The 26,460-nt window shown below is 37.8% G+C and overlaps 1 protein-coding gene across 1 annotated transcript in view; it reads left to right on the forward strand.

Annotated features, from left to right (window-relative positions):
• The window catches only part of thbs2a (thrombospondin 2a), a 44,651-nt gene extending 24,288 nt beyond the window's left edge, over positions 1–20,363 (forward strand). Inside the window, 13 exon segments of the mRNA XM_017715009.2 lie at positions 1,493–1,645; positions 6,784–6,970; positions 6,973–7,001; positions 7,180–7,287; positions 7,606–7,765; positions 11,096–11,214; positions 11,661–11,895; positions 14,764–14,991; positions 15,085–15,356; positions 15,519–15,616; positions 15,707–15,846; positions 16,666–16,696; positions 19,189–20,363. Of these exon segments, the coding sequence (XP_017570498.2) occupies positions 1,493–1,645; positions 6,784–6,970; positions 6,973–7,001; positions 7,180–7,287; positions 7,606–7,765; positions 11,096–11,214; positions 11,661–11,895; positions 14,764–14,991; positions 15,085–15,356; positions 15,519–15,616; positions 15,707–15,846; positions 16,666–16,696; positions 19,189–19,192 (1,764 nt within the window). The 3' untranslated portion in view covers positions 19,193–20,363.
• Positions 20,364–26,460: the final 6,097 nt, after the last annotated feature.

The following is a 26,460-nucleotide window of genomic DNA, read 5'->3' on the forward strand; positions in this document are numbered from 1 at the left end:
ACTGGACAAAAAACTCACCTTGGTACTGTTGCCATGCACCAAATATGGTCCTATTATTAAACCAGTTTTAGTGTATTCATCCATGATGCCACTCAAAAAGCTATCTAAAAAACATATTTCCAGTTCTGAAGTCTATTGGCTGTGCCATGTTTGAAGCTGATTTCTATACTTAGTATTAGGGGTGGGTTGGGGGGTGGGGGGAGTCGATTCTTGGCTGCATTGCAATGCAGACGTGAACGATTCTGAATCAATTCACAAATGGCAAAAATCAATTTTAAAAATTTTATTTTATAATGTAATGTTGACAGAACGCAAAAGGTGGAACTTGGAAGTGCAGAAGTGCAGAACCCGGACACCCTGTGCATTAAAAGCTAGTTCAGGTCAGGAATGAACCCAAATGTTAAGAAGAGCCATTTTGTCCTTTCAACAAACAACCAAACCACCTTGGGAGCTGCAACATTTAATGTCCAGTATCTCTCAGCATGTGCTGATGTCCTAGTATAGGCTAAAAATATAAACGAAAATGCAGACTTAATTTGCTCTGCTTTAAGCTTTAGCTATAGCCGCTTTACTTCCATCTCCACCAGGGCACTTTTTCTTAAAAGTTGAATAGTTTCTTGTAAAACGTCTCTCAACGTTCGACTGTGTTTACAAGACTGAAGTCAGTTTCTCATTTGTCAACTTCTTGTTCAAATTTTCCCTTTCCTCCATAAATTCTGCCAGAGGTGCTGAATGTAAAATTTGAAAGAGAAGCGACTTCATCTTTACAACTTTCTAGTGTTGGACAGTCTCTCATTGCAGATTTAACACACCAGGAATCCAACTGTGTTGCTTATAAATCACTTTGCATTTTTGTTAGTTACTAGCTACGAGAGACTTCGCTGCTAAATGACCTGCAGCCTGCAATCCAGTTCTCAGTCGTTGAGAACCAGAGATTTCACACTATATTGAACACATCCTGTCTCGAAGATATTTTACTGACACAGCGACCCCCCCCCCCTTTAAAATCACTAAAGGACCGGGTAGGACTACTGTAACATTGTGCATGGACATCCATATAATCTTATGTCACTGTAACAGTGCATTTTAACACAGATAAATGTCAGCCTGCATTCCAGTGTGCTCCAGTCAAGAGCAGAGTATGACAGCCTTCTAGTTCACTCACCATATCACTTCCATTTGTTTATTTATAAAAGATATTGGAAGTTTATTCATTATGGATCATTACAAATGCATAAAAAATACATAAAAATACATTTAAAAAATGCATCAAGATGCATCGATAATCGTTTTATAATGGCATCACAGCCCTCTGAATTGTAATTGGATCTAATCATGAGGTGCCTAGCGATTCCCACTCCTAATCAATATACACATATGAGTCAAATTCTTTATTAACTTAGTTATTTTAAAAAATACTGCTAATAGAAAAATCCCTGCACACACTATTCTACGCTCACTGAAATGATGACATTGTATGTTTAATTTTTAGTGTGACTTGGTGCCTGATGTGTGCTTCAAAGTGGGCGGGCGCCACCGCTGCATGAACACTGACCCTGGGTTCCAGTGCCTTCCCTGTCCTCCTCGCTACAAAGGCAACCAGCCTTTTGGCATGGGAGTAGAAGCCGCTAAGAACAACAAACAGGTTAGCCTAACATTTTTTTCTATTTTGCGTCATAGCATCTTAGAGGATTTAACAACAGTGATTACACAAATACAGAAAGCAGCCAGTGAAAAGTGAATATTGTAGTACTATTTCTTTTGGAAAGTCCTCTGCAGATTATTAAATACTGACATTATTAACAAACTATCTGGCAAGTTGAATCTCTGTAGTGTTAGAGATAATGTTAAGATTAGCACACACTTAGAGGTACTGAGTTGAGGTTCAGGTAGGGTTATAGTAAGTGTTATATTTAGGGTAAAGGAGAAGTCGAAGTGATTATGATAGACATTTAAAGTTTGCGGTTGAATGCAATTTAATCACAAGTTGCCTGCCAAGCATCATACTTGTGTCTAAACTCAAGTTTTGTAGTAATACTCTGATTTTAAGTTATGGTGGGCAACATCGGTTAAAATGACAAATTTAAAATCGTGTAAGACAGTGACACAGATCAAATTAAAAAGAAGAATACCAAGAGACATAGAGTTTTAATTAAATGCTAAGTTAAAGAGATGTGTTTTCAAATGAGGTTAGATGTCTAATAAAAGGTGGAATTCTATATTTTATGGAAGGTATTTGCAGAGGGCCAGTATCTACAGGTCTTAGATCACATAGTGGAACATAAGCAAAGAGATATTCTGCAATGTAAACAGGTGCTAGGCCACTTAGAGCCTTAAAAAATAGTAACATGACTTAAAAATCTATCCTGAAAGACAACAAACCAATGCAGTTCTTTCGAAACAGGAGTGATATGAGCTTTTTGTTGTTGTTGTTGTTGTTGTTGTTGTTCATTGTTAGAATCTGTCCTGCTGCGTTTTGTATGAGTTGTAGAGTATTATTTTTTAGGGAGCCCACTAAGAAGAGCACTACAATAATCAACTCTGCTTGCAACAGATGCATAAATAAGTTTCTCTGTGTCACTTGGACATAGAAAAGGCCGAACTGTAGCAATATTTCTCAAATGATTAAAAGCTACTTTTGTGACTATGTTTGTATGTGGGATAAAACAGAGCTCAGAATCTAAGGTTACACCCAGGTTTCGTACTTCAGGCTCGATATATGAAGCAAAAGAGCCAAGCTTCTCATAAAGCAGCTTTCTCTGAGTTTTATTACCAAGGATTAGTATTTCAGTGATTTAGTTGTAGAAAAATTTGTGACCTCGATTGAGAAATGTCTGACGTACAGCTGGTAAGCCTGTGGATAAACACTTTGATTTTCAGAAGGATTTGAAATGGATCATTGCGTATAAATAAGTTTCGACATTTATAGCTCAATCTTAAGGCCTAGCTCTAAAAGTCATGGTTTGCATTAACTGTTTAATGGAATAATTGACATACAACATATAAATGTGCTTGAAGTGATGTTCTTACTGTTGATTCTACGACCCCATTTTCAGAAAACTTGGGATGCTGTGCAAAATGTAAATTAAAACAAAATGCAGAGATGTGAGAATCATTTGAAGACTATATTTAATTGAAAGTAGCACAGAGACTACATATCAAATGCTATCTATGGTACATAATATTAAAATATTCAGAAAATCCAATATAATCTCTGTATGCGAGGGCCAAGGTCCAAAAACAGTTTTGGCTAGTTGTGATCTTTGGGCCCTCAGGCAGCACTACGTTAAAAACAGACACTTCAGAAAACTACTGTCTCTGAAAAAGCCGTTCATTGCTGCAGCCACAAACTCAAGTTAAAGTTTTACCATGCAAAAAAAAAACAAAAATAAACAAAGCCATATATAAACGGGATCAAGAAACGCCACTGCCTTCTCTGGGCTCAAGCTTATTTAAGATGGCCTGAGATGAAGTGGAAAGGTGTTGTGTGGTCCGACAAAGCAAAATTTTTAATTCTTTTTGGAAATCATACACGCAGCGTCCTCCAGGCTAAAGACCACCCAGTTTTTCATCAGCACACAATTCAAAAGCCAGCATCCGTGAGGGGAGGGGGTGCATTAGTGAAAATGGCATGGTGACTTATACATTTGTGAAGGCACCATTAATGTTGGATGATATATAGGGGTTTTGGCAACATATGCTGCCATCAAGATGTCTTTTCAGGGAAAGCTTTGCTTATGTCTGCAAGACAATCCCAAGCCATGTTCTGCATGTACATGTGTTATAACAGCATGACTCTATAGTAAACGAGTCTGGGTGATAAATTGGCCTACCTGCAGTCCACATCTATCAGCCATTGAAAACATTTGGCACATTATAAAATGAAATGCTGTCTTTGTATTAATTGTCAATTGGTCTCCTCAGTTTCCAGATGCTTACAGAGTGTTGTTAAAGAAGAGGAAATGTAAATATAAATAAAAAGTTCAAAGAAACAGAAAGTCTCTGACATGTCAAGTTACCATATTTATGTGTGTAGAAGAGTGTGTGCTGAGTTATTTAGCTCTAGTGTATGTGTGTGAATGAGAGTCTCAGAGAGTGCAGGACCATGCGAATGCAACATGCCTTGACCATGAATCACATGCAGAAACAATCCAGATCATGTATCTTTTGGCACTTGCCATTAAGTGCGTTTCAGTCATGTTCCAACTTTCCTGTCCCCCCCTACACACACACACATACCGTTACTAACTGTTCTGCTAACTGTGTCAAAAGCTCTCTGTAAGCATTTGGGAACTGAAGAGGCCGATTGCTGTATCTTTGAAAGTGAAACGTTTACAGCAGAAAGTTAGTCCATATATTTTGTGATTGCGCTTAAGTAGTCAATGGTCTGTACTGGGCAGTAGGTTGCATCACACAGACAAAACACTAGTCTAGTGACTATATTTCTACATATTGCAAATCCCTTTGCAATACTCAAAGAAAAAAATTATGAGATTTGGTACAAGATAATCCAGTTGCATAATAAAGAGGGAAAGACAAAGGGAAAAAATTGAATAATTGGGGTTAAAAGACATAGAAAGATGATTAAAAGACAGAAAAAAAAATATTGTGCAAGACCTGGTAGACAACCCAAACCAGATAAAAAGAACTTAAGGCTTTCTTTTTTTGAGAGAAAAGAATAGTGAGAGAATCAAGCTGCAGTCTTGCTTTAGATTTGAAAAACGCCACAAGATTTTCTGTCTGTCATTCCACTGTGAGAAGAACTCAACGCTATGGAACTGGAAGGTTAAGTAGCTGTCAAGATAAAAAAAATACAAGAAGCCTGAGAAACAGTCAAAAAAATATTTTGCAAAATGAACAAATTTTGTTGCTGGAGTCTGTTCAAAGAACACCAGCAGCTTCTGTTACTTGGATCATAAGAAGCAGAAAATGCATCCGGCTGCTAGACAGAACTTTGAAGGTGTGGTAAAGTATTTGTACAAATTTGTTTTGATAAACCAACATCAATTTGCTGAAAAGAAATCAAAAGGAAAACAAACTAAACACTAAAACATTTTATGATGTATTTAGTTTTTGAAACTTCTGTGTAATATTCTGTTAAATATATAACAAATATATTATATAAATATATTTTTTCTTGATACTGAAATATTAACAACTTGCTCTTAATGGCAATTTTGGCTAAAGACTATACAGATAAATGATGGTCTCTGATTTTTGCACAGTACTGTATATCATGTTCTTTCTTACTGTTTTGCTATAGATCCATTTTCTACTTTTCAAATCCATAAATAAACCAGCAGTTTAATGTCTTGAAGCTCCAAAAGGTATTTGAAGCAGCATTTCAGAAAAAATGTTTAGTCTACTGCAAGAATCAAGAATGTGCTATTTGCAGACTTTAGCACCATCTGCCACATTTCCTTTTCAGGTTCTTTTGTTTCTTTAACAAATGACTAATGTACTGTAACGTCTTCAAGCTCTAATTCAGCAGCAAAAGATATCAGAGGCACCAAACAGTAACTATAATGGTCTGCCTCCATTGTCAAGGATACTGGTACCTTTCGGTACCTTCAGACAATCTGCCACATTTCCTTTTTCAGTTTCTTTTGTTGTGCAGTTTGTTATTAGCCTAAAAAGATTGAATCGTGATTCCGACTCAGCTGCCATGGCCTCTGTTTGTGGTGCACTTCCAGCTCCCTTTTATCCACTGATAATCGATTTTATAGAGTTCTTGGAAAGTTGACACGCTGTCGGCTCTGCCAAAATGTTGCATATCCCTGTCAAATCACTTTGTCGACCTTCAGGCTTCCAAAGCTTTGATCCAATGCCACAGAGTTGCAGATTGACCAAGGACTGATGAGAAAAGAGTTCATTCATAGCTGGCAAGGTTTTGCCAGATTTCACGGCTGAGATGAAAGGGAATCTCTTTAGATAAACCCGTCCAATTGTGCTTTGTGACCTTTTGAATTGGACAAGCTTCATGCTGGTTTTTAATGGCTGAAACAGTTCTGCGGCAGCTGCCCAACACAAACATATGAGTCTGTGGGAATACACAGTAGATGTTGTCTTAAAGCTTTTGCAGTTTAATCTGGCCAATGAAGGACAAAGCATTGCACTTAGCCACTAGTTAGTTTAGGTTGTCTACAAAGCTGTATCGTAGAATAGAAACAAATGTTTGGAATAGGTGAGCTTAGAATGATATTTCCTGTAATTTCAATGGCCTTCTACATTTTTAACATACATAGCTAGATCAAGTTTAACATTCACTCAGCTAACACATAGGCAGTTCTTAGGAAAGACTGACCACTTGGTGGCTGTCTTAGCAACATCCTAGGGCAGTAATTTCCACTCATACAAGATTAGGCTACTATCTCTTTGATAGTACAAAGTAGTTTGAAAGTCACATTAAGATTTCAGAAACATTAGCAATTATTGGTGAACAAAATCACATAAATAGTTTGTAGTTTTTGGATAAAATTATGCACAAAACTTGCATTTTTACAGGTTGCTCTGTGTACTGCACGTTCGAGTATCTCCACAATAGAGAGTTTTTCTCGCTTGTGGTTTTACCAGCATGCCCATTGGTTGTTTGTATTGAAGGGTGGGACATTCCCTGTAAACAGACGACATATTGAGCACTGCTGGCTATTTTGTTAATTTTCTAACCAGTGAACGATCTTCTCCATTATAATGTCTGTGGCATAGGTTCCTAACTGTCAGTATGCGTTGATAATAGCAAACCAAACAGGAAAGTCTTCCGTTTCTTCAATCCCTATTCTACAGGTGTGTGAACCGGAAAACCCTTGCAAGGACAAAACCCATAACTGCCACAGATCTGCTGAGTGCATCTACCTTGGCCACTTCGTTGACCCCATGTATAAATGCGAGTGTAAGATTGGCTATGCTGGCGATGGCTTCATTTGTGGAGAAGACTCCGATCTGGATGGTTGGCCCAACCAGAACTTGGTGTGTAGAGCAATGCCCACTACCACTGCAAGAAGGTATGCTGACACCATATGGATGAATTAACTTCATTCACTAGAGATTGTTGCCCTTTCTCATAGGCTCTATGTCAGAATTTTCGGCTTTCTTCAGTTACTTAATAAGAAAAACATAAGAACAAGCATTTTGTCCCTCTGCATAAGTCTAGAAATAGAAGGTTTGTTCTCTTTCATCTAGGACAACTGCCCCAACCTACCTAACTCTGGTCAGGAGGATTTTGATAAGGATGGTCAAGGAGACGCCTGTGACAAGGATGATGACAACGATGGAATCATTGATGAGAGAGTAAATGATTTTAAAGTCTCTGAAGTTTCATGTTTAGGTCTGTGAAGTGCATGCTCTGTACAACCATTCCAAATCTCAAAATTTAAATAAACTAAAAGCATCTAAAAACTTGAATGACTGGTTAGAATGGTTCTACAGCGCATGCACTTTAAAGATCTAAATATGAAACACCTTTTCTAGAATAAATACACATTTTATGGCATTACATCAAGTGTTCACTGTCCTTTAATATCCCCATCTTGCTAAATCTGTTCATGTATAATTTTTAACTGATGATAATTGTCATTCATAATTATCACAATTTCTTCTTCTCAACAGGACAACTGCCCACTGCTTTTTAACCCAAGGCAGTTTGATTATGATAAAGATGATGTAGGTGATCGCTGTGATAATTGCCCATATGAACACAATCCAGCACAGATTGATACGGATAACAATGGGGAAGGAGATGCCTGCTCTGTGGATATTGATGGAGATGGTATGGTTTGAAACCGTCTTTAAATTTCAAGTGCAATTTAGAAATCACACTTTTCTTGTTTTCTTGTTCTGAGGATTTTGAACTTTATTCAAAGTCAACTCCCAATTTGAAAATGCTAATTCAGTTGTATATTTACAAATCTGTATGTCTTCTTCTTTCGGCTGCTCCCTTTAGGGGTCGCCACAGCGGATCATCTGCCTCCATCTTGCCCTATCCATTGCCTCCTCTACTTTTACACCAACCATCTCCATGTCCACCTTCACTACATCCATAAACCTTCTCTGAGTTCTACCTCTTCTCCTTCTACCCGCCAGCTCCATCTCCAACATTCTTTGCCCAATAAATCCACTATTCCTCCTCAACACATGTCCAAACCATCTCATCCTGGCTTCTCTGGCTTTATCTCCAAACTGCTCTACCTTCACTGTCCCTCTGATCTGCTCATTTCTAATCTTGTCCATCCTTGTCACTCCCAACGAAAATCTCAGCATCTTCATCTCCGCCACCTCCAGCTCAGCCTCCTGTCTTTTAGACAGAGCCACAGTCTCCAAACCATACATCATAGCAGGACGCACTACTGTCTTATAAACCTTCCCGTTCACTCTTGCTGCTATCCTTCTGTCACACATCAGCCCTGACATCCGTCTCCACCCACTCCATCCTGCCTGCACCCTCTTCCTCACCTCTTTTTTGCACTGTCCATTGCTCTGGAAGGTTGACCCAAGATATTTGAAGTCACCCACCTTTGCATTTCTGTATGTAATGGCTGTTAAAGTTAATTTGGAAAAGTAAAGTGCTTTTGACATTTCATTTTCAATGTCTTAATTGGAGTCGTTGCTTCCTTTTAAAACATTTGTTTGACCCTACTGCCTTGTTGACCATGAAAATTGTAAACAGGGTTGAGCTGTGGTGGGAAAATGCAATTGCAAATGGGTCAAAAACCATTCAAAAATAAAAATAAAATGTCAAAAAAACTGAATTTTCACATTAATAGCCATTATGCATAGAAATGCAAATTCACATTTTGCCCTTATGAATTCAAATTATGTCTTAAGTAATGCACACTCATGTTATAAATGCAATTGTAAATACACAATTGAATCAGCATTTTCAAATTTGCAGTTTAATTGTCCAGCCCAGAATATGCTACCATAGATTTTTTCCCCCAATCAAAATCCTGACAAGTACTGACAAGACTACTTTGGCTATAATTTGGTTGGACAGATTTAGTTTGTAATTTATCTAGTAGAGTTAGCCCCACAATGTTAACCCACAGGGCTCAGTTCTTGGACCCCTACTTTTCTTAATTTACATTTCACCCCTTGGCCAGATCATTCATAGCCACCGCCTAAACTTCCATTGTTATGCTGATGATATTCAGTTATATCTCAGTACACACACACACCCTCAGAGTCCCCTCCCAGTACACTAATTTATTGTATTTCTGATTTAAAAACTAAACATTGTACTAGACAATGCTAAACATTGATAAAACTGAAGTCTTACTGGTTGGCCGTCCAGTTTTTCAGTTAGTATTGAAGGCCTGCTCGTTAAGCCTGCACGTGTTGTTAGAAATCTTGGTGTTTGACTCATCACTTAATTTTGATCTGCATATTAAGTTCCTCACTAAGACTGCGTTCTTTCATTTACATAACGTTGCTGGTCTCCGACCATTCCTGACCGATAAAGATGCCAAAACTCTGGTTCATGCCTTCATTGTGTCCCATATTGACTACTGTAACTCCCTATTTGTTGGTCTCCCTGTAAAGTCTATACAAAAGCTACAGTACATCCAGAACGCTGCGGCTAGAGTTCTCACCCATACTCACATCACCCCCATTCCTTCTCAGCTACACTGGCTACCGGTCCTGTGCCGTTAAAATAAAACATTTTTACTACTTACTTTCAAAGCCCTGCATAACCCCCCCCCCCCCCCCCCCCCCCCCCCTCCACCTCAGAGAACTGCTGACCTCTTACACTCCCTCTCACTCTCTCAGGTCTTCTTACAATAACTTACTTGCTGTCCCAGCACCAGACTCTCCGCTTTGGGAGGGAGGTCCTTCAGTGCCATGGCCCCCAATCTCTGGAATGCTCTTCCTCAATCCCTCCGGGACTGTTCTTCTTTTCCCTCTTTCAAATCTGACTTTAAGACTTTTCTCTTTAATGCATATTTTTCTTCCTCCTCCACTGCTTAGTTTTTTTTTGTTTTTTTTTGTCCATGCTATGTGAAGCAACATTGGGTTTGTGAAAGGCGCTATATAAATGTAACTTATTATTATTGTTGTTATAAAGGGCACATATTGTCTTTGAACTGCTAGGGAAATGATCATTTATCATAAGTTTTATTTGAATTTAAATGTTCATCTGCCAAAATTACTCTATTTGTCAGGTGTTTTCAGACACATTTGTTCAACACTATGTAGAATTATTATCTACTTTTATTTGATACAGAGAAACCCAGCAGGAGTGTAAGGATGATTGATTAGTAACTACAAATGGCTTTTGACTTGATATTAATGTACATTGGTGCTAGAAGATGAAAGAAAATCAGCCACATTGCCAAATATTTAGCCACTCTGAGGTTTACATGTGAAAACACATTTAAATATAGACATGGGGTTTTGATCAATGTGTTGGAGAATCAAGTGCTGCCTTGAATGAGCTAATGAGCTATCTTAAGGCCAGAGTACACCAACAGGACACACACAAATATTCTAATGTTTGCTAAAATCTTCAGAAAAAGAACTTACAAGAAAAATGAAGTAGAGAATATTCTACGGTTTTTCAACAAATAAACACGGGTATGGCACACCAACAAAACGTTTCTTTGCTCATGTTTGTTCGTGTTTGTCCTGTTGGTGCACTCTGGCCTTCAGAGACAATCAGTGCAGCAGTAGATCTTATCTACCCCAAGACTTTTCTCCTCAGTAGCTGGTGAGCTAACATCATATTTTGTTGAGGGAACATTGACAGTAAAGAAATATCTTTTCATTGTTCCTTGTTTTAAGTTAACGGCAGCCAGAGTTGTTAGATCAGTTAATAGTGGCTCACATTTAGGCACTGATAGTTTAAACAAAACCAAAACAGTCACACTATACTGCACTTTAACTCAAAACTATTTGACTGAACTGTTGATAAGTATATTTTCTCCCTAACTTCCTCTGATGCAGCAGAAAGAATGCCAGATTAGTGCTTTCAGTATTCAAATACTAACACCAGGAATGGTTTACCCGGCACACACCTAGTAATAACTGTGATAGTATGGCATATCGCTGCGACAAGCTGAATTATATTATTCCCTTCAAGAAAAGGCATTTGATTGTGTTTCAGGGGTCCTAAATGAACTTGACAACTGTCCATATGTGTACAACAATGACCAGAAGGACACTGATATGGATGGCGTAGGAGACCAGTGTGATAACTGCCCTCTGCTTCATAATCCTGATCAGGTACCTGAGATGCTAGCTCTTGAAAGCTACTTGCAAGCAAACAGATACATGCCTATGTGAGCAAATTGTTGCCGTTTAAACAAAACCTTGTATCTCTATTTTTGCTGTTTGTTTTTAGTTAGTTTGAAACAGCCTGCTGCCCTTTTCATCTAGTTAATATTTAATGGATGGACTCCAGATTGACTTTGAAAAATATACTTACATTTACTTCCATTCAAAGTTTATTTGTTCCCTTTTAAAGTTACCATTTAAGGTTTTGTCTTGACAGTGATGATATGGATATGCATACGACTGTGCAGAATAGTTGCCAGTTTCCCATTATTAGATTAAGTCTAACACCATTGACACTGCAGTTTTGTCCAAAACTAGGATTAAATCCTTATCCAGTTATCTAAAAAATCCAAAATATGAGAAGTCTAGCTGAAATGTTTGTTATTGCTCCACAGGCTGACACAGATAATGACCTGGTTGGAGATCAGTGTGACAACAATCATGACATTGATGAGGATGGCCATCAGAACAACCTGGACAACTGCCCTTACATTCCTAATGCCAACCAGGCCGATCACGACAAGGATGGGAAAGGAGATGCTTGTGACTCTGACGATGATAATGATGGAATTCCTGATGACAAAGACAACTGCAGGCTGGTGCCGAACAAAGACCAAGTAGACTCAGACGGTGAGTGAAACTGTCATAGCGACTTACGTGCACCTTTTTTAAATAATCTTTTTTTTCTCTACCTTTAGGTACATCACAAATGCTGTTTAGATTATAGCCAAAATAGGCTTTTCCTTTAAAAATGTTCTAAATAATTCTTGATTAACTTAAAAATTAACTGTAGCTAACAAAGAGATTGATCAAATTATTGAATTAGCATAATGCTATCTGGTTAAACTTCTGAGCAAAAAAAAAAATCTCATCAAGAATACGTATCACCAGTGACTTTTTGTTTCTAGCAGTACCTGAGCTCAGGACTAGCTTTCTGTCTAACCTATAGGTAACTAGCAAAGATACTTTCTCTAGATAGACAAAGCACTTTTTGTAAGTCACTCTGGATAACAGCGTCTGCAAAATGCTGGAAATGTAAATGAATAATTATTTGTAACAAAACCATGTGTGCCGCAATTATTGGCACACCTGCATTTAATATTTTGTACAACCTCTCTTTGCCATTAAAACAGCACTTAGCCTTCTGCTGTAACATCTTATAAAGTTAGAGAATACTCCTCTGCACCAATCTCTCCAGATTGTCTGGAATCTTAGGTCCTCTCCTTTTTAGCTCAGACCATGGACATTTTCTATGGGAATTAGATCAGGAGACTGAGATGGCCATGGCAGAAACTTGATTTTGTGTTTAGTAAAACATTTTTGTGTTGATCTGGACATATGTTTTGTCCTGCTGGAAGATCCGGTGCTGACCCATTTTTAGTTTCTTTGCAGAAGCTGACAGATTTGGATTTAAAAAATAGTGGAATTTCATGCTGTCCATGATGCAATGTACCCTAACAAGGTTCCCAGGGCCACTGGAGGAAAAACAGATTCATAATCTAACATATCACAGACCCTCCACCATCCAACAGTGGGCATCAGGTTCTTTTCAGTGTAGTCATCAGTCTTTTTACACCAAGCCCACCTCGAGTGTTTGTTACCAAAAAGCTAAATTTTCATTTCATCAGACTGTAGAACACGGTCCCAAGAGTTTAACCAGGTTTTCTCATTTATGGTTAGAGGGTGGCATCTGATGGTCATTTTGGAGAATTGGTGGCCCTAAGATGCTCATTCTTTCTGTAGCTTGCCAATAGTGATGGTCTCCTGATTTACAAAGGTCATACTTTTCCTTTATTTGATTGATGTGTTTTTGTCTTTCCCATGTTGAAGAATAACGAATGGAATTTGACCAGTGTCACTTCATATGTCTACTTCTTCTTTCGGCGGCTCCCTTTAGGGGTCGCCACAGCGGATCATCTGCCTCCATCTTGCCCTATCCATTGCCTCCTCTACTTTCACACCAAAGTGTCACTTTATATGTACCCCTGTAAAACAGGAAGTCATGGATTACTACTTGAAAGTTCCTAGACACTCTGATCACCTTAAAAAGTAAAATATATAAATGGAAAAAAAATACTTGTTACCTTTTTCCATTCAGAGAATTTATAGGGGTGCCAATAATTGTGGCACATGTTGGTTTGTTAAAAAATAATTATTTGTTAAAAATAATGATTAGAGATATTCAAAAATTTTAAATAGAATACATTTATTTAATAATACATTGGATTTTTTCATGTTTTCAGTGTGAGATAAAGCTAATTTAAAAGGTGAATTTATTATAATCCTTTTAAACTTTTCTTTAACAGGCTTGCCAGTAATTATGAAGGGGACAATATATAACAGTCGAAGAAATGTAATATTAAATAATTGATGTAATGCTAATAGTTTACCTTTACTGTTTGCAGCATTAGTAGTTTTTTGCAAAGTAGGCATTTTCTTTATCAAAAATGACAAAGTTTACAAAAATGTCTGATAATTGTAGAAAAACATTTGTCAATTTCACTATAGATTAAAAGTTAGATTTTTTGTGGTCTCTGATGGCAACAAGCTCTTGTTAGACATTCTGATAATTGTACACAGGGCTAAAAACATCAGTCCTCCAGCCATGTACCATGTAACTGTTACAGTTACAGTTTTTGTGCCTTTTGTGCCTTTCCCAAATTTTTGGATAAACACATTTTCGATTTTAGTCATATCAGGACAGAGTTAATGAGCTAATAGAGATTAAGGCTGATGTCATTGTCACATGAGTGCAGCACTGGTCAGATCCATTTGCCATTTCTCTTGGTCAAATCGGTTCTGATTAGCTAGGACCGTAATATTGTTGTTTTGTTTTTTTTTTGGTGTAAATGCAGGTGCAGGGTTGCCAGATTCTCCTAATCAAGTCAGGCCCCTGTGTAATAACAAAGTGCTAAAAGAGCAGAAGCTACCTCTTCACTAAAACTTCATATTTTTAGATGGTAACATATATTGGTGGGGGTTTTCATGGCATGAAATAATGACTGAGATTACTTATTGTTCTTGGCTGCAGTTAAGTAGCAGGGATGCTAAGTGGATATCTTTCATTTTAATGCTTTAATGAAAAGTTACTCACATCAATTTAAGGTCCATTTATTAGCAATTGCCTTGAAAGCTAAAAATGATCATACAGATAGCTGTGTATTATTAGTGTAAGCTGAATTTTATATATTTATATATATATATATATATATTAGGGGAAGATTTAGGAGTCACGTAGTTGAAAGTTACAAGAGGTCATTCTTTGGAAAGCGTTCTTTTGAAGAACTTCAGTTTTATCAATATATTTATCAATGTCTTTAAAAGTCATTTTTGTCAGATATGTGCAGTTATTTTTTATCCTTTAGTTGGTCCTTGAAGTTTTGTTTTGGCATTGATGAACATGTTGTAAATGTCCTTAATGAATTTATAAATAATGAGTAATTTGTCACAAAATGTAACTTTATTCAAAATGTACAAACAATATGTCTTTATTCTCAGGCGACGGTCGAGGTGATGCCTGCATAGACGATTTCGACAATGATAGCATCCCAGACATCTTGGATGTGTGCCCAGAGAACAACGCCATTAGTATAACTGACTTCAGAAAATTCCAGATGGTGCATTTGGATCCCAAGGGTACCACACAAATTGATCCCAACTGGGTAGTCAGGCATCAGGGCAAAGAGTTAGTTCAGACTGCTAACTCTGACCCTGGCATTGCAGTAGGTGAGTTTGAAAGCCCTTAACATGCCATTCAGAAATGCATCAGTTGGTCTTGGCTTGGCTTGGTATCTTCAAATTCTGGGGTTTCTTCTCCAGGCTTTGACGAGTTCAACGCTGTGGACTTCAGTGGCACCTTCTATGTAAATACTGACCGAGATGACGATTACGCTGGTTTTGTGTTTGGCTACCAGTCAAGTGCGCGCTTTTATGTGGTGATGTGGAAGCAGATCACTCAAACATACTGGGAAGAAAAGCCTTCCAAGGCCTTTGGAATCTCAGGGGTCTCTTTGAAAGTGGTCAACTCCACCACGGGCACTGGTGAGAACCTACGAAATGCCCTGTGGCACACTGGAAACACTCCTGGTCAGGTGAGCAATACTACTGTATTTGAAAATACATATCAATACATATCAATATGAACTTGGCTAGAACCGAGGTGAATCCAACTAGGACATTACAGTAGCAATTCAACAGAGCTCCAGTTAATTGTTGTAGGAAACCACCTCTTATCATGTATTCCTTTTTTACAGGTTCACACTCTGTGGCATGACCCTAAGAACATTGGCTGGAAGGACTACACTGCATACAGGTGGCATCTTATTCACAGACCAAAGACTGGGTTCATAAGGTGAACAACAAAACACTAAAAACACAACATATCAAATATGTTTAAACTACAGTACAGATACACTTTAAACATATAAACTCCTTTTTCCAGGGTGGTTGTGTACGAGGGAAAACAGATCATGGCAGACTCAGGGCCAGTCTATGACCAGACATACGCAGGTGGACGATTAGGGTTGTTTGTCTTTTCACAGGAACTGGTGTTCTTCTCTGACCTTAAATATGAATGTCGAGGTGAGTAAAAGGATAGCGTGAAGCTAAATTTTTGGTTTAATTTTAGGTTAAAGTTGATCTATATATGTTCTGAGTGTAGGTAGTGTTACAAGCTTGAACAGGATTAATGAGTGTTGAAAAATATTTCCATTCAGCCTAATTATGATAATGAACAAAAAATTGTGGTGCACAAATCAAAATCTGTACAATTTTAGTCCAGGATTAATGTTTAAAACATTGTTTGTTTAGAATTACCCTGAAGTTTCCAGTCTAAAATGCTGCTATACCATGTTAGACTATATTGTAGTCAACATTAGACAGGAAGAACACAACAGATTTACCTCCATGTTAGCACAGCTCAGTTGCAGATCATAAATTCATCAGATCAATTCTAAGAGTGTTACCTTTCACATACCTCTAAAATAAATATCGTTTTAAATTTTAAAAGATTATTACTGTAGTTTTGCTCTCAAATTTCTCTTTAGGTTTAATGTTTTTTTGCCACTGCTCTGTAAAGTTTGTCCAACTGTACAACTGTTGCTACAAACAAATTGGGCAGAGCATGGATAGACCGATTTAGGTAGCACTGAGCTGAGCACTTACAAATCAATATGTTAATACTGACCTCATGACCACACAAATGGATGGATGGATTTGGGGTAAGAACATGTTGGGGAAATGACAAAAGATTGAAAGTCAAGACTAGCTTGTCAAGCTTCACCCATGAAGTCTAGACTTGTATAGTTATAAAAATTGATAGAAGAATTGATGGAAAAAAAACTGAGGCTAAGTAATAAGGGCTTCATAAATGTTTGAACCTTTTTCCTGTTCATCGTGCAGATGGCCTGGAGTTTCCCACTATGTTTATGAGGTAAAAGTAGTTTTGGTTCTGTGGGGTTTGCTGCTGAACTGGGTCACGCTCTTTGCTTGCTAATGATGATGTGGAACTTTGGTTCAGTCATCATTGGGTGTATGGTTTTAAGGCAGCTTCAGTTGTGTTTTGTTTTTGTTGTTTTTTTGTTTGTTTGTTTTTTTTAATGAATGACGCCTTTGTAGTGCCAACACCCGGACACTTGCAATACAGTAATACTATGCAGTAAAGCCTTTTGGATGAAGTTTACTCTGTAATAGAATTTGTTTTTGTTTTGCCTGTGGTCAGAGGTGGGTAAAGTGGCCTAATACCATGTAAGTAACAATATTGTACAGTGAAATAAGACCTTAAGTAGTAGTACAAATAAATTTTAATTACACTAATAAATTTAATATGCTTATGCATTTTGGGTGAATGCCAGAAAGCATAAGAAACAGTGGTGGCATTCAGAATTTCCTATTCAATGATTTGATGCACTAATTAGTATGATACATTCAGGCTATATTAAAAAATATTAATAGGTATAGCAGATATAACCCCAAATCCAAAAAAGTTGGGACACTGTGTAAAATGAAAGTAAATGTAAATAAAATCAGAATGCAATGCTTTTCAAATCTAATAGGCCCATATTTTCACTCACAATAGAACATGTGTCAGATGTTGAAAGTGAGACATTTTAGTGAGAACGTGATGGAAGCAATTCTAAAAAACTACGCAACAAAAGGCTGAAAAAGTAAGTGGTTCTAATAAAAAACAGCTGGAGGAACAATTTGCAACTTGCGTGACTGGGTATAAAAAGAGCAATGTAGAGTCTCTTTAAGAAGCAAAGATGGGCAGAGGTTCACACACACACACACACACACACACACACACACACACAGACACACACACACACACACACACACTCTCACACACATTAGATATTAGATCCTTGTGAACTTCGGGCCCTCAGGTGGCACTCTATTAAAAATAGGCACAGTGCTGTACTGGTAAACACTGCATGGGCTAAGGAACGCTTTGAGAAATCATTCTGTGAACACTTTACCACGCAATCCACAAATGCAAGTTAAAGCTGTATCATATAAAGAAGAAGCCATATGTCAACAAGATCGAGAAACGCCGCCATCTTCTCTGGGCCAAAGCTAATTTAAAATGGACTGAGGCAAAATGGAAAACTGTTCTGTGGTCAGATTAATCAAAATTTGACATTCTTTTTGGAAATCACGTACACCATGTTCTACGGATTTGAGAGGAGAGGGACCATCCAGCTTGTTGTCAGTACACAGTTCTGCATCTCTGATGGTGTGGGGTTGCATTAGTGCCTATGGGCAGCTTACACGTCTGAAAGGCACTGCTGAACTTCAATGCTCAACAGTATTAAAACAACATATGCTCCCATCCAGACAGTGTCTCTTTCAGGGAAGGCTTTGCATATTTCAGCAAAACAATGCTAAACCACATACTGCATCCATCACAATAGCATGGCTTCACAGAAGAAGAGTCCGGGTACTGCACTGGCCTGCCTGCAATCCAGACCTTTCACCAATTGAAAACATTTGGCGCATCATGAAGCGAAAAATCCGGCAAAGAAGACCCAGGACTGTTGAGCAGCTAGAATCCTATGTCAGACAAGAATAGGACAATATTCCTCTCTCAAAACTTCATTGACTGGTCTCCTCACTTCCCAGATGTTTACAAACTTAATATTTTTCTTGAAATGGTGAAATGCTTCACTTCATGTGTTCTATGTTCTATTGTGAATAAAATAGAGCCCCAGCTTTTATTGAATTAGGGTTGTAAAACATCTTTGACATTTCCACTGAAAATGACTAAAAATAATATGCTAATAATAGCAGAAAAATGACATCTTCCCTAATATTACCAGGTCTACACTTCAGGTCAGCCTTCTTTTATGTATACTGTTGGCCTTTTTTGAATACCATTATAGCGCAATTACTGCATTATTTGTCCCATATGTAATCAATGCAATGTTATCAACCCATGAATAGCCATTTCCAATTCTCATAAAATATTTAATAGTTATGTTTATGACGTTTATGGCATCACATCTTTATTCCAGTTTTCTTTGAAGCATTTAGAGGCATTTAAGCAAGATGTCCTCACATATTTGCCAATACATACCAATCAGTGTTTTTCCACAGTTCTGCCTGTACACAATAGACCAAAACAGCGATTTGGTTATTTTGTGCATCAATCAAATAGTCCACTTAAGTAGGTGGTTCTTGGCCATGCTAAGCAGAAAAAAAACATACCTGACTCTCTGATTGTAGGCAGAAGCCTCGCTTATAAGACTTATCAGCATGTGAGGATTAGCCATAGCAAAACTAATGAGAATAGTGTAAAAATCAGGGGGAAAAACGCAGTTCTTGCCCACCACAGGCTATAGTTACATGTTTTTGATAGAAAAGGAACTTCTGGATTGACTGTGGTTGCCAAGTATTATCTAAATAACGAATTCTTTCTCTCCCTAGATAACTGAACACGACCAGGCATGGGGCATGTAAGGGACTGTCACACAAAGAAACACACAACTAGACGGACCACCATGTTTCTGTTATATGCATGGAAGTGATGGAAAAAAGCAGGTTATGACCTACAGTGAAGCAAAAATGAACTTAACTGGTTTGTTTCTACAACCACTTTATTCATTCTTTAAAAAAGTAAAAGCAGTTTGAAAAGGAATATTCAGTAGATTCTCCTTTTAAGGAGGAAAGTTATGGAGCAGGAGACAGAGTGCTCTATTTCCTTTGTTCATTTTTACATGTGACCCAAAGAATTCATTTACATTACATTTACTGAACTATTCATCACCAAACTGTTTCACTTGCACAATGCTTTTTAGTTTATTTTTGTTGTTTTCTGTTTCATTGTTAGGCTTTTTTGTGATCAGTTGGACTTTTTTATTCATTTATTTCTTTACTTTTTACAGCACCCATATTCTGACAAGGGGCTATTTTTATCAAAACATTTTGGAATTAAGATGTTTATATTAAGACTGTATTATAATTTCTTTTGTAAATTATTTATGTGACTCTTACAATACAGTTGGTTTACATCTAGATTTTTGCTTGCAGTAGATTGAGATTGTAAATAATTATTTATTTGTTTTCACTGACAAAAATTGACTTTTGAAAAATATGAATGCTTAAATAGCAATTGTTTTTTTTCTGACATTCTTCAAACAGTTTGACATGTAGACACTATTATTCAATACTTGATCACTATGTTCTCTGAAATGTGACTTAAAATATGAGCATTGAGTTTCTAAGTGCCTTAATATTACAGAACAGCCCATCCATTGGTCTGGAACTTTCCTGGCATTTACTGCCCCAGCAGAGTAAAAAAAAGCAGCAGAATGTCATTATTTAGTTTGCATTTATTAATAATAATTTTTTACAGTTCTCAATTTTGAAATTCTAAATCCGGGTTTATCGTGTTTGTTTTTTAAATCAGTGAGCCAGGTAGCAATGTCCCTGGTTTATTTCTGATCTAAGTAGTATATTACAAACTGTATATTGGCTTTGGTTTCCAACATGCTTGTTTATTAATATCAAAATCTTGTTAAGTCTTGTGAAAGTTTGTATTTTTAAATGGTTCACTATATCCATTCTTTTATTCGATAAATAAAGATTTATATATAATTTTATATGTAGGATTACACATTTAATACAACCATAGTAATGTGAATAGATTCTAGCAAATACAAGTATACATTATGCACGTTCACTACCATGCAAAAGTTTGGAACAACCATTGGTTTAGAGCCACTGATTGGTCAGAATTGTTTTCACTGGTAAAAAATCACAGCATTGCTTTTTCTTGCTTTTTATGTGTTGCTATGTGTGTAGATAGATAGATAGATAGATAGATAGATAGATAGATAGATAGATAGATAGATAGATAGATAGATAGATAGATAGATAGATCTGTGACAGCTGAGCAAATGAACAAACGTGAATTAGCCGGAAACAAACACAATACAGTTCACCAAACAAGACAGTCTGGCTCGAACAGAGCAACATTCAAATACTAATTTGCCGTTCAGGCATATACTGAAAAAGGTGAGCTGAAACTGATATTGCAACAGTACAGCAGAACTTGTTTTCACTATGTTTTTAGAGTTTATATTGTAATTATTTATACAGTGCTTATCATGGGCCCAAACACAACAGGTATACTGTGTGAATATAGGTTGCTAATCATTGAGATTCTCTATCGAAAATCCATCTTACTCTTAGACTATGAGTCATGTTGTGCTTGGGTGAGGGAAACTGGCCAAAATTTCTTCCAGTCATGCAGCAGGCATCCTGTACCAGTTTGTGGATGGTGAAAAACAGAGAATGGGTGTGGATTATTGAGGTTAAGAGAACCAAAACTTAGGAGGCTAGTGTGCAGGGCATAGCTGGTAAACTGGTAGATTAGATAGAGAAGGTGCCACAGCACCCTGATACTGTCTAGCACGCTTGGTGGTGCCAACTGAAGCAAGGTAGATCTGGTTTGTATCTGTCAAAGGTCAATGTGCAAACATTTTACATCACTGAGTGTTAGAAATGATCTCTCCATTCCCCAAGGTGCCAAAGTTTTCTTCTTTAGTTTTGTGCTGGAGCTGTGACTGCTTAAAAAAAAAAAAGCTTAGACCAGCACAATTTCCATGGTGGTCTATGCAGAGTTTCTGCTGGTGTAGCTGGATGAGCATACCAGCTTCCAAAACACAGCATATGCTGGTTTTGTTGTTGATCAGCATAAAAGCTTCCATTGCTGCTAGCTATCATACCAGCATTTATTGCTGTTGGAAGTTTTGCGTCTTCCCTTCTGTCATTTTTCATTTTTGAATTTGAAAGGAAAAATTTCAGGAAAGTCCAAAATTTTACTTACACAGCATCTCCACACCCTGGACAGTACACCAGTGCATCACAGGGCAGACACAAAGACATATACAATCAGACACACCTAGGGGCAATTTGGATTTCTGGACTGCAAATTCCACACAGAAAAGACTGGTCGCCTGGCTGGGGAATTGAACCCAGGCCCTGCTTGATGTGGATGACAGCGCTTTCTGCTTGCCACCTTGGCCAAAATCACTTTGAAGACGAAAGGTTTTGGTCACACAATGGTGGTATGCTGTTTTTTTCTGCTGAACAACTATGCTGGTTTTCAAAGGTTTCGATTCGAGTCATTTGACTTTAATGACTTGAGGCTCGATTCAACAAAATCGAGAAAGACTTGCCATTCTACTTTGATTCAAACACCAGTGACTCTGACTTTGTCTTGGACTTGAGCCTAATGACTCGGAAAAGACTAGATATGGAATCTAAATGGGAAGAAACGTGCAGATGAGTGCTACAGAGCTGGTTACTTTTCATGTGAATGGATGTGTTTCCTGCTGTAAACTTGATATACAGCAAGTTTGCCTCATGTTTGGCACTGTGCTTACGCTGGTTTATTTCAGAAGAATCATATGGAAACAAGCAAAGCTTTAATAAAGCCCTGCTCAGCTCTTAAACTGCTACTTACCAGGTGAATTGGCTATTTTCCTCATGGGAGCAGAACAATAGAAACGGATCTCTCTCTCTCTATTTGGACAATTTTAACAGCTTCTGCAGTTAAAACAAGCACAACACCACAAAGCTGAAGTTGACTTTTTATTTACCAAGTTCTTATTTGAATTTGCCTTTCCACTTTAAATGGTGTAGCAATCACCAACACTGTATAAACACTCTTATCTATTATAATGATAAAGTGCACAGCTAAAACAATACTAGTGCTAGCTTGAAATTTGGCAGTGCTTTTGTCTAATTTTATAGACAACAGTATGACATACAGTGCACATTTATTTCAGGTATATAATGCTGCAGTTGTGCATCTATGTTATGAGATGTTGTCTAGATCAACAAAAAAGGAAGCACTTATCCAAAACGAATCTTCAGGCTAGTTAGATGCTCTACTTGAAAATTTGGAGTTTCATTCCTTGTCCCTTGACAATAAAGAAAGTATATCTGAAAGGTTTTTGCTGTGAGCTAGAGGGCTTGTTTATATATTACTGAGAAATTACAGTTAATCAGACCAATGCTGGACATAATGAGAGCAATCCCTGGGAGTTGGCACCAGAAAATGTAAACTGTGGTTGCCACGGAACCTCAACAAAGACAAACAACATTATATGCTAGCTAGAGTGCAATCTCAGGTCCAGTCACAAAAAAAGTCAAGGCTAACTACACCAGAGCATTAAAAAACAGATAACCCCTTTTTCCTTTTAGGAAAACAAAATATCTGGAGGCAGTATGAGAACACTTGCAAAAAAACATCCTGACAGTTGTCTCTGTCTCAGATGTTGTTGTCTCTGTCTCAGATGTTCCAGCCACACAGAAACCGTGAGCCTGGTGATCTTGGTGAATATTTGTGTTAGTTTGTGTTTGTTCTGTTGGTGGATTCTGGTATTTGAAGCAGCTGAATTGTATTAATTAGAAGACGTATCTGGATACTTATGGATACGATCGTGATAGTGCAGGTGTACCTAAAAAAACTGCCAACTCAATGTCTATTTAAAATCGGCTCTGTGGTACCGGTGTCCACTTGTGCTTTGCAGCTGCACGACACCACTGATACATGTGGTTTGTCTAGAGAAACAGAAATATGCACATTCGAACTAGCCCACAACTGGCTTTGATCAGCTAAACAAAGCCGGCATTTCAAGCCATTGCTGTTTCAACCTCTATGAAGCAAGGCCTATTTAGAACGCTTAAATGTGCACAATGTCACGTATCCTCACAAAATCCCAGCCGTGTGTAGTGCATTTTTAATTTCTCCTTGCTGTTTTTAACTAACTGTGTGAAATGAGCAAATTCATTGAACTGAAAGGACACACACCCATCTTCTAAGCCTCTTATCCCCCTGTGCTGCCAGGTGGGGGGGGGGGGGGGGGGGGGGGGGTTCTGTTTATAGTGTATTAGTATGCATGTGTTTGCTCTGAATAAAGTTGTCTATTTACATTTGGTCACATTCGTACAGTATGCAGAGCTCACTGTAGCCCAAAAAATGTAATTTTATAGATATATAAATTAACTACACAGTGTCTGCTTTTCTCTACAGTGAAATGCTGAAAACATGTGCATTCATTCACTTCGTACAAGTACTACCTTTTGTACTGTTATGTTTGCTTGTAAATATCACTTACAAGCATCATACATCAGAGCAAACCACAAATATTTTAAAAATCCTACCACAAATCCATTTGTATAAACTCAGTTCCTAAAAAGAACTCATACTGGAGTTATGAACTTCATGCTGGAAACTATTTTGGAGAACACAACATGCATTATTTCCATAAACATTCATCTGAAAAACAACAATACACATTTCCGTGGTGCATCAGTCCATTTCAGACGAACTCAAGACCAAAGAAGTCAGCAGTATTTCTGGACGTTGCTGACATGTGGCTTCTGCTGTGCATAATACAGTCTTACCTTGCATTTGTAGATTTGTCTTACCTTGCATTTGTCAAAGTACAACTCCAATTCCAATGAAGTTGGGACGTTGTGTAAAACATAAATAAAAACAGAATACAATGATTTGCAAATCCTTTTCAACCTATATTCAATTGAATACACTACAAAGATATTAAATGTTCAAACAGATAAACTTTATAGTTTTTTGCAAATATTCACTCATTTTGAATTTGATGCCTGCAACACGTTCCAAAGAAGTTGGGACAGGGGCATGTTTACCACTGTGTTACATCACCTTTCCTTTTAACAACACTCAATAAGCGTTTGGGAACTGAGGACACTAATTGTTGAAGCTTTGAAGGTGGAATTCTTTCCCATTCTTGCTTGATGTACAACTTCAGTTGCTCAACAGTCCGGGGTCTCCGTTGTTGTATTTTGCGCTTCATAATGCGCCACACATTTTCAATGGGAGACAGGTCTGGACTGCAGGCAGGCCAGTCTAGTACCCGCACTCTTTTACTATGAAGCCACGCTGTTGTAACACGTGCAGAATGTGGCTTGGCATTGTCTTGCTGAAATAAGCAGAGACATCATTGAAAAAGGCGTTGCTTGGATGGCAGCATATGTTGCTCCAAAACCTGTATGTACCTTTCAGCATTAATGGTGCCTTCACAGATGTGCAGGTTACCCATGCCATGGGCATTAACACACCCCCACACCATCAGAGATGCTGGCTTTTGAACTTTGTGCTGAAAACAATCTGGACAGTCCTTTTCCTCTTTGGCCCGGAGGACAAAACATCCATGAATTTCCAAAAACACTTTAAAAAATGTGGACTCGTCAGACCACAAGACACTTTTCCACTTGCATCAGTCCATCTCAGATGAGCTCAGGCCCAGAGAAGCCAGCGGCGTTTCTGTGTGTTGTTGATATCTGGCTTTCGCTTTGCATGGCAGAGTTTTAACTTGCACTTGTAGATGGAGCGACGAACTGTGTTCACTGACAGTGGTTTTCTGAAGTGTTCCTGAGCCCATGTGGTAATATCCATTACAGAACGATGTGGGTTTTTAATGCAGTGCCGCCTGAGGGATCGAAGGTCACGGAAATTCAATGTTGGTTTTCTGCCTTACTTGCAGAGATTTCTCCAGATGCTCTGAATCTTTTGATGATATTATGGACTGTAGATGATGAAATCCCTAAATTCCTTGCAATTGCACATTGAGAAACGTTGTTCTTAAACTGTTGGACTATTTGCTCACGCAGTTGTTCACAAAGTGGTGAACCTCACCCCATCCTTGCTTGTGAATGACTGAGCCTTTCAGGGATCCCTTTATACCCAATCATGACACTCACCTGTTTCCAATTAACCTGTTCACCTGTGGAATGTTCCAAACAGGTGTTTTTCCCAGGACTTTCCCAGTCTTTTGTGTCAACTTCTGTGGAACGTGTTGCAGACATCAAATTCAAAATGAGTGAATATTTGCAAAAAACAATAAAGTTTATCCGTTTGAACATTAAATATCTTGTCTTTCTAGTGTATTCAATTGAATATAGGTTGAAAAGGATGTGCAAATCATCGTATTCTGTTTTTATTTATGTTTTACACAACATCCCAACTTCATTGGAATTGGGGTTGTATTCCTGAGAGTGGTGTTATGTGATACAGAAGTATGTCAGTTTTGTATGCAGTGCTGTCTGAGGGGTTGATTTTAGATACCTGAAATTGTTTGCTGAGATTACTTTTAAACTGTTGGATGTTTTGCTGAGGCAAGTAGCGGGCTAGGATTTACCTGGATGCTGTTTTTATGCCCAAGCACATTTCACAATGTTGCTTGTTTTAAATTGCCCCTATCCCAACTTTTTATTTGAATGTGTTGCAAGCATCAATTTCAGACAGTAAAACAGGTCAAAGGTTTTTTTTAAATCACTGCTTTCTGTTTTTATTTACATTTTACCTGTTGTTCCAACTTTTGTGGAAGCAGGTTTGTACTACTTATACCACTAGACAGCAGCACAGTCTGTCCTTATTTCAGAACATCAGGTGATACAATAATGTACAATCATGTAGAATGTTGGCACAGGGAAACAAAAAGGTTTTCTTCATATGAAATGTCTGGAGTCTTACAAGTGTACAGTGTTTGGCTCTATAGAGGAGTACATCACTTACTTAGGGTGTTGTGAGCAGGTCAGTGTAATGTATCATACTTTTCAAAAATCTGATACTAACAAGCCAAGTCTTTCTATCTGTGCCAGGATATTCTTAATTGACATTTTTCCCTCATGTTTTCCCAATCAGGC

This window comes from Pygocentrus nattereri, chromosome 22, assembly GCF_015220715.1.
Source record: "Pygocentrus nattereri isolate fPygNat1 chromosome 22, fPygNat1.pri, whole genome shotgun sequence".
Lineage (NCBI taxonomy): Eukaryota > Metazoa > Chordata > Actinopteri > Characiformes > Serrasalmidae > Pygocentrus > Pygocentrus nattereri.